The 16,129-nt window shown below is 38.5% G+C and overlaps 1 protein-coding gene across 11 annotated transcripts in view; it reads right to left on the bottom strand.

Annotated features, from left to right (window-relative positions):
• SLC38A9 (solute carrier family 38 member 9) overlaps nt 1-16,129 on the bottom strand; it is a 78,825-nt gene that overhangs the window by 21,134 nt on the left and 41,562 nt on the right. For all 11 annotated transcript variants that reach the window (XM_080373110.1, XM_080373106.1, XM_080373109.1 and 8 more), the window contains 3 exons: nt 11,109-11,222; nt 9,665-9,813; nt 1,679-1,768 (listed from right to left, as the gene is read on the bottom strand). In XM_080373110.1, the coding sequence (XP_080229236.1) occupies nt 1,679-1,768; nt 9,665-9,813; nt 11,109-11,222 (353 nt within the window). The remainder of the gene's footprint in view (nt 1-1,678; nt 1,769-9,664; nt 9,814-11,108; nt 11,223-16,129) is intronic.

Below are 16,129 nucleotides of genomic sequence, written 5' to 3' on the forward strand. Positions count from 1 at the left end.
AGAATGCTTTGCATTAACTCTTATTTCTGGTTATCATTTCCCTGCCTCAAACCAATGAACTGTCAAGTCTGGCTGAACAATGTCTATCTGCAGTCACTAAACATCAGTTTCTGTTCCTTGCTGTCCTTTACCTCCTTCAATGGCATTTAGTTATCTCCACTCTGTGTTGCTCAGCCCCCTGCTCCCCTGCACCTGCCCTCTGACATGCCTCTGAAGTTTCAGTCCCATCCCCACATGCTTCTGGGACTGACTGCCTATCTTTGACTTCATGTTTCTACGTTCTTTGGGGAAATTTGTCAACACGCAACAGAAAGTGACTGGACAGTGCATCCTTTGTTAGGCATCCTTTACTGTCAGAACTACAAACCTCACTGCACACCAGCCATCTGAGGACACCTGTTAAAACGTGAGCACAGAAACACTCCTGAATCTTCAACTTTTGTTTTAATTTATTTAATGAGCTTCTAGCAAATCATTCTCCAGACCTGGAAAGACCAACATGCCCTCCTGGAACATGATCAACCACAGCAAATGAAACATTTAACTGTCCTTTTTGTAACCACCCCCTTGCTTATCAAAACCTCTTTATTTTCCCCTATTGTGAGTTTCCACCTACTAAGTTATACTGCAGCCAAATATGCATTATTAACTAACAACAACTTATTTTATTTCAAATATATGAACATCCCTTTTAGACAGATGAAACATCATAACACAGAGTAACCATATGCAACACAAAATGAGCGAATACCTAAGTTAAGATCGTACATGGACAATTTATCACCTGGAAATTCACTATTCAAAATATCTGCTTACAGTATGAACATATCAGCAGAGACCAGGATCAGTTTGCAAACAGAGAAATGTATTGCATGATATTTATTTGGAATTAATAACAAGACCATCTCTATTACTGGAATACAAACATCTTCACTAAAAGGACAAGTAAAAAAAAATGAAACGAAAAAACCCTCAAGAATCAGCTACTGAGCAAAAGTAAGTTATTTTGCTACTCTGGTCAGACTCAAGCCTGTCATTCTGGTTTTACAATTGCAGATTCCTATATTTTTAAACACCTCCCTCTCCTGGTTGCTGTAGGAAAGATGCAAACTAGGCATGAATGGTGGTGTTATTACAAATATGTAGAAAATAAACCTCATTAGATTGCTTCCTCTAATCTTTCTCAATTATAGAAATCCTAGGTGTTTTGTAACATGGTAAATTTAAGATATCACGTAGAAGTATAATTTTTATGTCACTCTTCCCTTTGAAGTTACTTGTTTTCTTGGATTTTTATTACAGACTTTCAAAATAGCTTCAAATGGTCTTAACACAAAATAAAAACTTGAGAGAAGCCACACAAAAACCAAGCAGCTTTTCTATGGACACCATATTCTTTCAAGGGTATAGTTACAAGGTCCTCAAATACAGACCCAATGAAATCTTGGAAATCATCCAAATCACCTCAGATACAGAGGCACAATTACAGATAGGTGCTTCTCAGAACTTCAAGAGAGATGATTGTCTATGCTGCTATATCATTATTTACAACTTAAAAGGTATAAGCCTCACAAAATACAATGACACAATTACCTGCACTCATACTATTCCTTTTCAACATCAAGAGACAAACATGGAGCAACAGCACAGGTAAGTTCATTGTGCAAGCAACACTCACCTTATGATACCTCCTATATTTGGGTAAAATCTTGCCATTGCTACTCCAGCTCCTACGATTGCTACATTCAGGATGAGCACATGGAAAATGCTACATGGAAGTGAAGAAACAGTGTTAAAATCTATGCTTCATTTATTACAAAATACCACCATTATCCTTCATTTACATTAACATTTAACTGGAACATGGATGGTGTTTCCATTTGCACGACTCACTCTATTAAAGCTAATTAATTTCACAGCAAACATAACATCTACTGAATATTCAAGAGTGCCAAGCTAAATATCTAGTGTTTTGACTCAACATATTCTTAAGGAGTAAGTATGTGTAATTTGGCAGTTCTTCTGAAAAACACCATACGTGGTACTTAGCTCTCAAATATTTCAGATGGATGTACAAATACCAAAGAAACAATACGGCATAACTTAATTCCCCCACGAAAGAATTAGCTTGTTCAGAGAATGATCTGTATTGCTCAAAGTGAAGTAATAGAAACCAGAAGAAAGGAAAAGATGTACCAAGTAGAAAACATCAGACAGAACACTAGGAGGGCAATGACACCTTAAAATTTGACCTCTAATGCATTTTGATAGAGGACAAACATTTAGAATGTTGGATGTCATTTAATATATGACCTGTGTATTATTTATGTTGGAATTTTTCTGTTGAATTGATTTTTACAGATGTTTTACTTTTGCTTTCCTTTTTGCATTAAGAATGAAAACAATGGATATTTTCTGTTCTGCAAAACTTAGGGTAGTTACGAACAGAGCTGAGACTCAGGAGACTATCAATTTTCTCTAGAGAATATGAAATGTTGGTATATTGTAACATAAGGTAAAGTCAGGAAACATAGTAAAAAACTGTGATATTTTGGTCACACAGCTGTCTCTATGAAGGGAAAAAAGAACTGACACAGAGGAAACATACATACACTTACAGGTTTTGTTTATTCTTCTGGAGGATTTGATTTCTTAAATTAAACAAAAACTGTAAGCCAATGCTAATTTTTTTTTAACTGCAGAAAGTATCTGTATTATGGAGGATGTCACTAACAAGCTTTTTAAAAGTGACAACTTCCATGGCTGAAAGACTGGTTGCCAGTTGCCAAGTTAGGAAGAAAGATTAGAGCCACAGTCTCATTAAGGTTTAGGAGAATGGAGGTAATTTAAACACAAAGGAATAATTTAAGTTATGGACAATTTCTAATGTTTGCTCTTGAAAATTGATTTAAAAAAGACAGAAATAGTATCTTTTTGTACACGACATTTTAACAATGGTACAAGAGGTGTACCTCCAAGACTGAAGATAGTAGCGGGAATACAGCAGCTCAAACTTTAACAAAAACATAATTGGATATAAACCTGGTAAAACCCCAAGAATAAAAAATAAAATCCCAAGAATCAGACTTGTTAGTTAAAAAGGACCAAATGTTTACTGCTTCTCTAATACTGCTATGGAAAGCCAATTAACTACATTGCTCACAAAAAAGCATTTGCCATTAAAAATTACTTCCTCTCTCCCCACACACACAGCAGATTGCAAATCTTACTGTCAGCACAACTGAAGCCAAAAGTTTATGAACACAGAAAATGATGGCACTCCTTCCATTCTTTTTTCCCCTGAGATTTATTTTTTAGCAAGAGGGATTAAAAAGAGTACAGGCTTAGTAATTAGAAAATGTTTTTGCAAATCTGGGTCAGTTCAGAATATTTTAGCAGAAAACATGAAAAAAGTCTGAAGTATTTCATTCTGGCATGCTTTAAAACAGAAGATGTGATTTCATAGTTCAAAGTTGTTGCTTTTAAAAAAATTAATTCTAGTGTCCTGTAACTTGAAAACCAAAGTGCATGCGTATGTCTGGTGTGAAATGAAACATTTTTCAGCTTCTTGATCTGGGAAAAAATAATTGGGGTGGAGGGAAATGTGTTTTGGCTCAACTGGAAACAATTGCCTCAAAGTGCTGGACTCCAAAACAATTCAGTATTTGCAGAGTACCGCTTTGCCGTTTTATTTGTAACAATTAAGCAGCATCCTCAAGAACAGTAACCAAATCAGGAAGTCTGAAAAGGATTTAAATCTGTCTGTTTCAGGGCAAAAAGGGTACACTGTATTTCTCCTCTGGAATATCCTTGCTCCTTTTGAAACAGCCCAAGCTATAACCACGTTATGGGACAACAAGTGTTGAACCTGCAACCCCCTTCTTTTACCTAGGCATAGACATTCACAGTTCATCTCAGGTTCAAGACAGGAAAAAGACTCATTCTTAATGCAGAAAAGGGCATTATCATTTAGGAAAAAAATGTCCTTCTGAATAAAGAAGAATCTGATAATCTAGGTTACTAGTAACACTAGGTTACTAGTAGCTGTATCATTTGACATAGTATTATGCAAAGGACTGTAAGTTTCATGCAGGTGTACTACAGAAGGGACAAGCACTTCTCATAGCCTGTGACATTTTAACAATTCTACATTGCTCAGTTTTAGCCTGACAATGGTTTATGGTACAATTAATGTCCACCACACATTGCAAAAGGGCAGTTAAAACACCAGTATTTTGTGAGGGGCATAACCATACTACCTCTGCTTATTATGACTACAGGAAGAAAAGTATTTAGGTGATGTTAGAGATCAGAAAAGATGCGGCCCCTCTTTACCTAACCACCCTGCTGGCACACAGCTGTTTTCTAAGCAGCATAACCTTCTTCATCATGATCAATGGCAGCAGGATGGGCTCACCCATGTCAGGGTGGACAGTCTGCCTGGGCAGCCTGATTAGTGCTGCTGCTCTGAGGCACATGCTGGAAGGCCACAAGGAGGTGGTAATTCACAAAAGAGGCACATCCATGGCAATCCAAGAGCAGCATGTGGTGCTTCATCTTTTATATTCTGTCCTCAGTCTCAATATTCTCAGTTGAGCAGACGAAGACTCTAGCTCTTTTGTATAAAGAGAATCACTGCTTACATGCAAAAATCCTGCAATCCCACAAAAAAATAATATTAAAGAGGCAGAAAAAAATAAAATCAAGCTTTCCCCTTAGTCTTGCTTTTTTCCCCCATTGCAAGGTTAACCTCTCAGGCTGACAGAGTCGAGAAAAAACCTGGTATGCCACAAGATCATTAGAGGGCTTGCTCTGTCAAGTTCTGTCCTGCAGAAGGGGTAGTTACACTTAAACCACTGAACAACAGTGACCACATATATCTAATTAACTTCAGCACCCGCAAAGTAAGAATCATATTGAAAACTGAAACCAAACCCTAGGGCAGGGGACATTTTTAAATCCCCTGAGGTCAGATGCAAAGACATGAGAAGAGCTGGACTCAGACTGGAGTCACAGGGTGAACATGCATAATAAGGGAAACAGGAAAGCAAGGAAAAAAGCAAAACAGGATCATTTAAATAAGAATTTGGGGAAGGTTACTGCATCTAAAAATGTGTTTTCTTCCTGGAAATCTCACTCAAGTGACATCAATCAAAAGACTATGAATCTACAGAACAGCAGTTACAAGCAAGACAGAGGCTAGGTGAAAGGCAGATAACACACATGCAAACAGCAGAAATTAATTCACTGCATTAGAAGACACTTCTGTGGGAGAACTGGCAGGTCTGCTGGGATACCATGGAGTAAGGGGAGGACAATCTTTAAGGAAAGCCAAGTGATTTCTTTCCATCAGCTTATTTAACCTCTCAGAACAGGGAAGATGTTAGGTTTTAAAAACTGATCAGATGACTGTACACAGCATTTCAAGTGCAGCATATAATTAATCAAGAGAACCTCTGTCACAAGTATCACTGTAGCCAAGAGCCAATAACAATAATAAAAAAGTGAGCTTTCTGTACATGTAAGAAGATCCAGAGTCACGTAAGAAACAGCATATAAACCACATGCCTCTAGCCCTAAGTCACCCTAAATGATGCCATTGCAAACATACCTCACTAGAAAAGAAATAATTTCCCAGTACATGACATCTTGGACTTGCTTTACCCCACCAGGGAGGGAAGAAGAGAATGAACAGTTCCTTGGTTTTTATCCCAGTACATGACTTTCTGTGTTGTAGCCTGTACACTAGCATACATTTTGCAAAATGAAAGAAGGAATTAGGACTCCTTTGCTTGTGCCTAAACCTTTTGTAGGAAGCACAGAAAGGCTGAATGCTTTGTGATGACACTTGTCAGAAGATGACTGGGCCCAGCATGCCTACACACTTACTTGTTTTTAAAATAGACAGAGACACGGGTGACTGATACTGGTATTGTAAGAGGAAGGAGATTTGTCCTTAGAAGCAGGAGGCTTCTGCTCTCCTGATCGCTGCAGGATGGAGGATGCTACACATTTCCTGTATGCTTCACACAAGCAAGCTGTCACTGTTCAGATTATCCATGATGTGAAACCAGGGAGAAGAAACAGTTATGTATCATCTGCTTAAACTTTTAAACTTGGAAAGGGTGAGTTAACCTAGAGGTTAGTAGGATACACTATGGATAAGCATAGCAAAGCACTTAGTAGAAAACAGCACTGCAAAGTATCTAACAAGTGTGGGACAAAGGACATGGGGATCAGTCTTCAGACAAGAAAAGCTCTCCTGAAGTTGAGGAAAGGATTCCTCGTTATAATCCAGTTATAATCCCTGGCCCACCAGCAAAAGCCAGGATGTGGAACAAGATGATGCTTGATGATGCTTTTGGTAGAAACTGCATTGGATTAGACTAATTGTCAAGACTAAGAACTATAAAACAGCAAATACCTTGGTGCTTCATCATATCCAGTGACAGAGAAACAGTAAAGAAAAAGGAGTTAAAGCAAAGAATCAAATTGATCTAGCAATACAGTAACTGCTAGGAAATAAGAATTATCTGGAGCCCTGTAGGCATGTATGTAATTAAGCTATTCAGTCATCAGCCAGCTTTAACATGCAACCAGGACTCCAAGTGCACCAGTTAATAACTTAATGGTTATCCATTAACTCCATCAATAGCAGCAGCAGCAGGTATCCACATGGATACCTGGAGAGGGACTTTTTACAAGGGCAAGCAGTGATAGGACACAGGGTATTGGCTTTAAACTGAAGGAGAACAGAATTACATTACATAGTAGGAGGAAATTCCTTATTGTGAGGATGGTGAGGCACTGGCACAGGTTTCCCAGAGCAGCTCTGGATGCCCCTTCCCTGGCAGTGTTCAAGGCCAGGCTGGATGGGGCTTGGAGCAACCTGGTCTAGTGGAAGGTGTCCCTGCCCATGGCAGGGGGTTGGAACTAGGTGATCTTTAAGTTCCCTTCCAACCCAAACCATTCTATGACTCACACCTGCAAACAACTGTTCATATGAAGAAGCTTGGCTTTTAATACCAGGAAGCTTCCAGTTCATGCAAAACCTGCGGCACCTCCATATGGAACAACCCAGGGCTTAAAAAAGATTTACAATGGGGACCTGGACCAAAGGAGGTATTTTTTTAAAAAAATAAATAATTGGACATTTGTAACCAGAAGGTAATTTTATAACATTCTCTCAGCTGCAAAGGAAACTTAATATAGGAAGGATGCCCCTATGGAAATACATGTGATTTAGCACATTGTATAACAGGGTTAAACAAGGCTAGGTTGCCAACAGAGATCATCAAACGCACAATCAATATGAATTCAGCATACTGTACTACCCAATGTGCTGCATAAATGGATGGATATACCATCAGTGCACACCCTTAAACCTCACTTCCACAACCTGAAAATAAAAATAGGAAAAGGCAGAAAAATAATGTAATCATACAAATCAATCACAAAAATATAAGACTTGAAACTGCTGGGTTTTTTTTCCAAAATTCTTCTAGAAGAACTGCACAGAACTCCACTTTATGTTCTTCTCTTTTTCTCCTACTTTATCCTTTTGGTTCACTACTTACATAGACATTTTCTCCAGTCAAGTGACTGGGAATATCCCGCTCCATATATACACCTTATGCACAAATCTGAGAGCTAAAGCTTGAGTCTCTGCAGGTCAGTCTTACTGCCTGAGAATTGTTAGCCCCAGACATTGAAGATTTCAATAAAAGAATTCAAGTATAAACAACTACTAGTAGAGTGCTCATTTTCCTACACAAAAGCCATGGTATTTCCAGGTAGGTTCTTCGGAGTGGATCAACAGGCTCTCCAGTGAGACATCAGTTTATGTCAGTAAGAACTACTTCTTTGTACTTGCAAAATGCTTCCCCACAAAAGCAGCTCTGGGAAAAACTCAGAATACTGAAATTTTTCCTAGGAAGGGGATATAGCTCCAGTGCTACTGAAGGACCTTCATCAGTGAGAACTAGTCACCAAAAGACAAATTTCACAATCAGGTAGTACACCTTTACTATCCACCCAGAGACAGATCCTGTGCTTGCTAACAGTCTTCAGTTAGTCCCCACTGCATAAAAAATATTAAGGGCTGAGCTTAGTTATAATATGGTTAATGCACAGAAGCCACAGCCTGGAGGTTAGCTGAGCGATTTTTGTGTTGTATTTGAGATACCTGGGGGTACTACAGAGGGAGGAGACACAGCCAGCCAGAACGTGCTACCTTATCACTATAGGTTGGAGCAATTTAAGTGGCTTCCTAGAAACCATTTTTGACTTCTCAGAAACTTTAAATACCTCTCTATAAGGAGAAATAAATAAAAAAAAATGAGTGAAGCTACCCACAGGACATCCTGGAGACAAGAACCAAGCAAGTACTTGCATCATCACATTTGTCATACCACAAAGGCTTAAAACAGCAAGCTGGAATTAACCTGAGAAGAGACTGGTATGAAGCTGTAGGTTCTAGGAGAGGGCATGAGGGAAATGAAAACCATTCTGGTCAGGGAGTAACTGGAGGGAGGAGATAGGAAGAGGCACATCCACATAATATAAAGGACATGGCTATTTCCCAGTGACTGTGAAATCCATGTTTAGCACTTAAATCAATGGCCTTGCTTCCAACAGCAAGTTGCAGCAGTTCCTAAAAATCTCCTCAGAGCTGAACTGCATACAATTTAGCATTAAAAAAAGCAGGCACTTATTTCACTGCCTAATTTTAGGCATCCAATTTCTAGACCTCCTCATAGCTATTTTAGGACCCAGAAGAAACCTGAAACTTGCAAAAATGTCTTCCCAGACCTGTACGCTACTGCTGATGCCACAGAGGAAATACACATTTCTTCTGGGGATATTTTTTTCCTTTCCTCCATCAACAGTAATTCACAACATAAAATAAGAAACTCGGACATCAATGCCAACTTCTCAGCTGTGACAAATTCAGACAATACTCTAAAAATAAATGTCCTAGGTTTTATGTAAAAAAACCCCAACACCTAAAATGGAAATCTAGATTAGCTCTTCCCTGGAGTACAGAGAGTGTACAAATGCAGGGGTGTGGCTCATCTCTGAAATTAGCATGTGAAAAACTATTTTTGTAAGCATAGCAGCAGCCTAGATAACACGGCTAACAACTCACTTAGCTATCAGCTCTGTTTAAAAACAGATGGATGATTACTAATTATGCACAAACAAAACACATATGGCACCCTGGAAGACTAATATCCAGAGTGGGTGTCCTTTACAGCTTAAAGAGTACTTGATGAAATGCTGCTGAACAAAATTTTTTTCCTGTACAACTTATTTCCCCCCCATATAAATGCGTAACACAAAAAGAACTGTGTTGACAAAATTCTTCTGTTTATTGACAAAATGAAGAGCTAAACCAAAAGACTACCCTGATTCTGCTCTGCCAAGCTGTAGCAGTCCTCATCTGCAGGCAAGTTTATTTTGCATGCCTATTCACCCCCTGACTTCACAAACATCATGAAATTAGCTTTTGAAATGTACTGCAATGGTAATTAAAAATAAAAAAAATAATAAAACCAAAAGAAATGCAGCAAAGGAAATCCCCAAAAGCTCAGCCAGATTTCTGACAATGGAAGGCCACTTAAGCAAGGTCCACCAAGCTCTTGTCAAGGAGTAGCCTTCTTACCTTGGGTAAGCATTTCCAAAAAACTGTCTTAACAGCTGAACTCGTGCCAGATAGCCTAACAGTGGGTATACAGTCATCATCTGGAACAGCAGGAATATTCTTGCAACGAATGACATGATGTCATCACTGGGAAAGTTATCTAGAAAATTCTAAACACAGGAATAACATTACACTTAGCAATGGTGGCTTGATTACATGTATCTGCTGATTTTTAATAGCTGTGTGGAAGACAGGGATAAATACCAAGCACCTGCAAATGCTAATTGAACTCCGTAACAAGAAATACCCTCTCTCTTTTACAATTGCCTTCCTATAAAATACCAACTGATTTTTTAATACGACAGGGCTGATGTCAGCTTTCATGTTAGCATTAAAGATGAAGTTATTTTCTAATATTCTGAAGATCCTCAAATAATAAAGGCTGTGGAAGCACCACTTGATTTTCTAGGCAGATGGATACATATGCTCCTATTATCTGTCATATCACATTTAGATATTAAAACCAATTATTTAATCAGTAAAACTGGATCATGTATAAATGAGGAAGGGATCATATAATACAAGTGGGAACATCTGAAAAAGAAGTATAAGAATTAAGTATCATGGAAATACACAAATGACTCTGTAAGTACCTAGGATACCCACAGAAAATAAATGGGAAAAAAATCACTTGTCACTTACTCTTAAACTGTGGCTTTCACCCCATGAGGTTATTTCAAATGGTTAAAAAAATCATTTAATGGTTCAACAGTGGTACTCATTTTAACTAACATACAGTCAGAGTTAGTCTTTAAATGCTGATTTGTTGCTAAATATTATGCAAGAGACATGGACCATCTGGTGTAAAATGGATCACTAGTTGATAACTCCTATCTTTGAAGTAATTTAGAATGTGGGAATCGGCCTTGCCTATAAGCAAACAGTTTAATAGCCTTCACAGGGTGTTTCATGTGGTGTTATTATCTGAAGAACTCTGCTGGCAAGGCTCACCATACAGTTAGCCTCCAAGCCTACCCATAGCGAGGACTCCTATCTAAACAAGCTTGCATTTGCATGGTATTTCTTTTTCTGAAGAACCTGAAACCATTCCAATGAGTGGCGTTGGTCACTGCACACACAACTAAACAAACTTTTCAGGATTAAAGAAGCTAAAGACATTAAAGCCTCAACTGTTCACTTGTTCATTTTGGTCCCTTCATCACTTTCACAGAGTATTTATTAACTGTTTTTTACAGAACTGCTGGCAACCAGACATGACTATAAGTAAGATAACACGAGCATTACTCATCTGCTTGTGGTAGTGCCCATGAGGCTTTAGCCAACTGACCAGAGTCAAGGACAGATGTGTCTCCCAGGGTGAGTCATGAAGCAAAGAAGCAGTAGCAGTTCTTTTTTTAATACATATTTAATAAAGGATTAAATTTACTGCAGTAAAATATCTCACCTGTTCAATGCATTCTTTGGATAGTGGTGGAGAAGGAAAAGATGCAAAAATTATCATTCCCACATACAGATACGTTAACCCCACCAGGAAGTACGCAATAGAGAGGTCTCTCACCTGAGGAAAAATAAAATCTTATTTTGGCCAACACTGACACACCAAAACAGGCAAAAAGCAAAACCTCATGAGAATTCTATTGCATTTATTACTGATACTTTTATATTTATTAATATTATTTTTATACTTATTACAATAATTGAGTCGGGACTGGTCCTGGATCAGATCAGAAAGCTGCAAGAACATACCCCAAAGTGGAGCTAAACAAGTGTTATATATCTTACCTACATACAGAAAAGGCACGAAGAAACAGATATGCCAATAGATGTAGCATGTTATTGCTGTATGCACAAACCTACATTAGCTTCTAAAACTAACAAACAAGCAAATCCCTCTACTTCCCTACATTCACAAATCCTGCTAAGAGCCTTGGGACACAGAGACAGCTGTTAAAAGACATAAAGCCCATCAATCCCATATTTCTTGTCAGGACTAAAAGCATACAATTACAGACATCAGCCTACTCAACTGCAGATATAATGTAAAGGACATTTTTAAAGATGCCGCTTTGAAACCTAAGAGGATGATCCACACAAACTGGCTCCAAGCCAGAAACTAGCATGTCAGGCTTTTATATGGATGGCATGATAATGGAAGACATAGCCAACAGACCACTACATCAAACAAAAAATAAAAACAAAATTCAAACAAAACACAAAGGCAGAGGTATATATGTCGTTTAGCTTTAGCATTGTATTTTATAATAACTCTTTCATTTAAAATTGCCTATCTGCTTTATGACTGAATTTCTAAAACCACCTCAGGCAGATGCGCTAAATAACAGTCACAGATTTTCAGGAGAAAATGCTAAAGCTAGGGTCATAAATCCATATTTAACTATATTACATATACCTAAATATGGATTTAAATCTTAACTTCAGAGTTCACTTCTGAAATTTTTTACTATATTTATAAAGTAACTAATATATAAAGAGATTTTCAACTACATAAAAATAAATAAAAGCTTTTAGCAATATTTATATTGGGAAATAAGCAGCAAATTTACTCAAGTACTTTATGAAACTGTGGAATCCACATATACATCAGAGTAACCTCATAGCAATAAACTTAGTGGGTTGTTCTTTTACATTAATTCTTTTTTATTTTTAATAAAATGGGAAACCATTTGTTTCTTGTTATTAACTAACTATATTCTGTATAAGCTTATGTTACTCTACAAAACACTCATTACCTTACAGCAAACCATTTGTTCAGCTGTTGCTAATAATCAGGCTTCTTAAAGGATTACTAGTAAAGCTTCAATACATGACACTATTTTTGTATGACTGAGAAGTGAGTTTTATTAGCTCAGGCACAGCACCAAATTATTAGGACCATATGGCTTCCAGACCAGTATCATAATTATGGCCTTGAGCTAGCTCACTGCGTGGGCAAAACTTGCTCACATCTGTGTATGGAAATATTTCCCTATCTCCTTGACAAAAGAAGCACATCCTATACATTTCTGGGGTCTTCCGAGAGCAAGGCGGTCCCTGAAGAAAGTGTATAATGCTAGATTACCATTTTCAAGCAAAGTTCAGAAGGCAGACAGTTTTTAGTGAAGGAACTGGAATCTCCTGTTCATGTTGCTAGTGCTTTTGGGGTAGAAGATTGATGCCTTTTCCCCACCAGCCTGCAAAAGGCCAATGATACATCTCATCAGACAACAATGCACTGTTGAAGCTTAACCCAGTGTGGCCCTCGTGCCCCTAGACAGCTGCACGCTTCCAGCTGCAAACTTCCTCCTGCTGTCCAGTTACATGCAGCTGGAAGATGCTTCTCTGGTCCTCACCCCCCTTGCACTGGTCACTGAGTAAGGACTATCAACTTCTGTAAGATGTTGAGCAATAGCGTTTTCTTTAAATGATGTCCAGAATCTCTCCTCAGTGACATGAGAAGCTGTACAGGTTTTTATATAACAGCTACATCTTCAAATTTTTCAAAATGCACACAAGACCCTCTTGAGGCACATCATCTGTAAAAACCTGTTTTCACTTGCTTTTTAGGTGTTTTTTATTTTGTTTTATATTACTATTTATATTAGTGTTTAGGTATTTTAGGTGTATTCCTCATGCATAAATCCCAGTTGTTATTTAACTCAGCCCTCACATAAGATCTAGAAGCAACTGTAAAACTATTTTTGCTGTGACAAGTTCTTGCAGTTGTGAGGACAAGCAATTGGAAACAAAATTCTTACTGTTTCCTTTGGACTAGACTTAATTAAGGATAGATAACTGTTGTGCTGTTACCTCCGACTATACTAACCAGTTCATGTTCTGACAGTTCCTGAGGGTGCACACTTTAATCTGTACTGAAACTAAGTGCTGAAATAATTCTGATAATGTATTTTTATAGAACATAACACAATAGACCTTTTTCTTCAGGTGCTCTCACCATACAAAGAACACCCAGATTTTGATTTCCGTAAGCAACAAGACATAAAGACAACCTGAAAACCTGAATTTATTTTCTGAAACATGTCATCTCCCTTGCAAACATCTGCTTCTGTATATAAGATAGTTATCTTTGTACAAGAGTGTATGTTTGTGTATGTAACAGGAACATCTTTTGATTAATGTTCATTACTCTTCAGGAGACCTGGGTTCACTCCCTAAAGACCTTGACTATAAATGCTGCTTAGACAACACAATACCAGATAAAACCAAAGAACACATGGAGAGAGATAAAAGGATTAATGTTAATAATCGCATTTGTCTAATTTTTATATTAAGAAGTTTCTACTCAAAATGGACATGACTGTGGTGGAAACTGCCTAAGCATAAAGAATGGGGCAGTCCTCCCACTGAGAGTTTATAATCTAAGAATCAAATGTAGAAAAAAATGGTTGAAAGAAGGAAGTATTTAGGGGATCAGAATGCAAGGGAAGCATCAAAGATAACACGCAGGTCACAGTCTGTAAGGACCAAAGCTTGCCACCTGCCAAGCCCTTGTCAAGTACACCTGAAACAACCAGCAGATTTTGGGATGGAACTTGGAGAACAAGTGTTAGCTGCAGTTATTGCTGACCAGGGGCTTTTCTGGTCAGATGCACACAACGAAGTGTTAAAAGTGCCTCTGGAAGAAGAAAATCGGCTGACTGAGGCTGCCAGCAGCAGCAGAATGAAAGGAGAAATCTGCCTCCTAACAAAAGAATGAGTCTGGTAAATTGGATGAAGCTAACAACAAAAACTCTGAAAGTGCAAGATACTATATCGCATCTATAGTTTACTATCCAGATGCTGGCTGGACCTGTGGCACAGAACTGGATGCAGCACAGTTAAGTGTCTGTGCTCTACAGATACTTCCAATGTAATGCTGAAAAGAACAGGCAACTTCCAGGTCATGTTTTCACTTTTGCATGCCATAGGGAAAACAGTTCATTTTTAACTCAGTATCACAGTGAAAGCTAGTTTGTAGAGTTGCTTCTTGGATGGATAAGCCTGTATCAGTGCTTAGTAATTATTACCACATTAGGAATAGTACCTTTTGATCATCCCATTTCAGATTGGTCACTTCTCAAAAGAGAGATGCTGCCTCTACAATATGTAACAGGACTCTGATCCCTATCATAAACAGACTTCACCTGTTCAAGGTGTGTGCATTAAGGGCAAGTGATAACATTCAACTGGGTGACAAAAAAGTACTTCACCAGGATGCGTAACACTGTACATAATTTTAGCTGGAAAAAGAAACCAGTGGCAGGGCAGCATCAACAGAAACTGTTTCAGTATTGCAGAAAATAAGAACCATCCACAGCTCCATGCCTTCTGCAGTTACCACCTGGGCAAAAACCATCTCTCCACTCTCAGCCTGTCCTCCAGGTAGGTCCACAAACGATTGTTAGGAGACAGCACTACCATATTCATGCCTGTAGATCATGCTCTGGGCTTGTGTAGCATCCGTAGAGCTGCTCAGGGAACCAGATCACAGATGTGAATCACAAAAAAAGAAACCCAAACAAAAACTCCAACTAATCACATTTTGTGGCCAGGTCAGTTTTCTGTGCAATCAGTTTCCAAACCAGTTGATTGTGCAGTACACAAAACCACTGATAAAATACCAGGGCACAGCAGTGGGAGATGGGAAACAGGGAGCTCAAGTTTGAACACTGCTCTTAGGGCTTGGCTGTGCTGCTGACATTTGGTGTACTCTAGTGCACTGCTCTTCTCACATCCACACCATACTGGAATATCAGCCAGAGGAATCCTCCCCCCATGTGCGTTTTAACTTTGGGCAGTGATACACGCCTGTGACCAGAATGGAAACTGCTATGGGTTTGGATTTCTGACTCCATAAAAGGAATGTTACTGTTTGTCTTTCTTTTTTACACCTCCCCAAAGAGTTGTTCTTGTGACCACTAGTTTCAGCAAGTTTTGTTCATAACTAAAACAGTACTTTTCCAGCTTGCCAAGTTCTGTTGGCTTTTCACAGAACTCTGATTGAAGTGACATGTTAACAGGTTGATCCATGAAATACTGATATAAGAAAGCATCTTCTTGATATAAATACATAGGAAAAAATACTCTTAACACCCTGACTTAAGACAGAGACCTATATACATATGTAAACCTCCCACTTAGTCCAGCAGCTTAGTGAATTAATCACAAAACTGTTAGCTCTTCAAGAGCATCAGTGCTTCATTAACATTTGCAAAGCACTTTGAGACCTAGGTGAAAGGCTGCTGTACAGCTACAAACAGGGAAGGAAATCTCTAGCCAAACAAAACTCCTAGAAGAACTATGCACAGATTTGGTTTCCCATTACAAACTTTTCCATGCAATCTGAACACCCTTCTGGAATGTGACAGTCTTGCCCGGGGCTTGGGATCCACACTAGGGTTGACTTGGAAATTCAACATAAGCTCCAGGGAGGACATTCAGAAAAGCTGATTCAAATGCAGGCAGTGG

Source organism: Falco punctatus (genome assembly GCF_963210335.1).
Source record: "Falco punctatus genome assembly, chromosome: Z".
In the NCBI taxonomy this organism is placed as follows: domain Eukaryota; kingdom Metazoa; phylum Chordata; class Aves; order Falconiformes; family Falconidae; genus Falco; species Falco punctatus.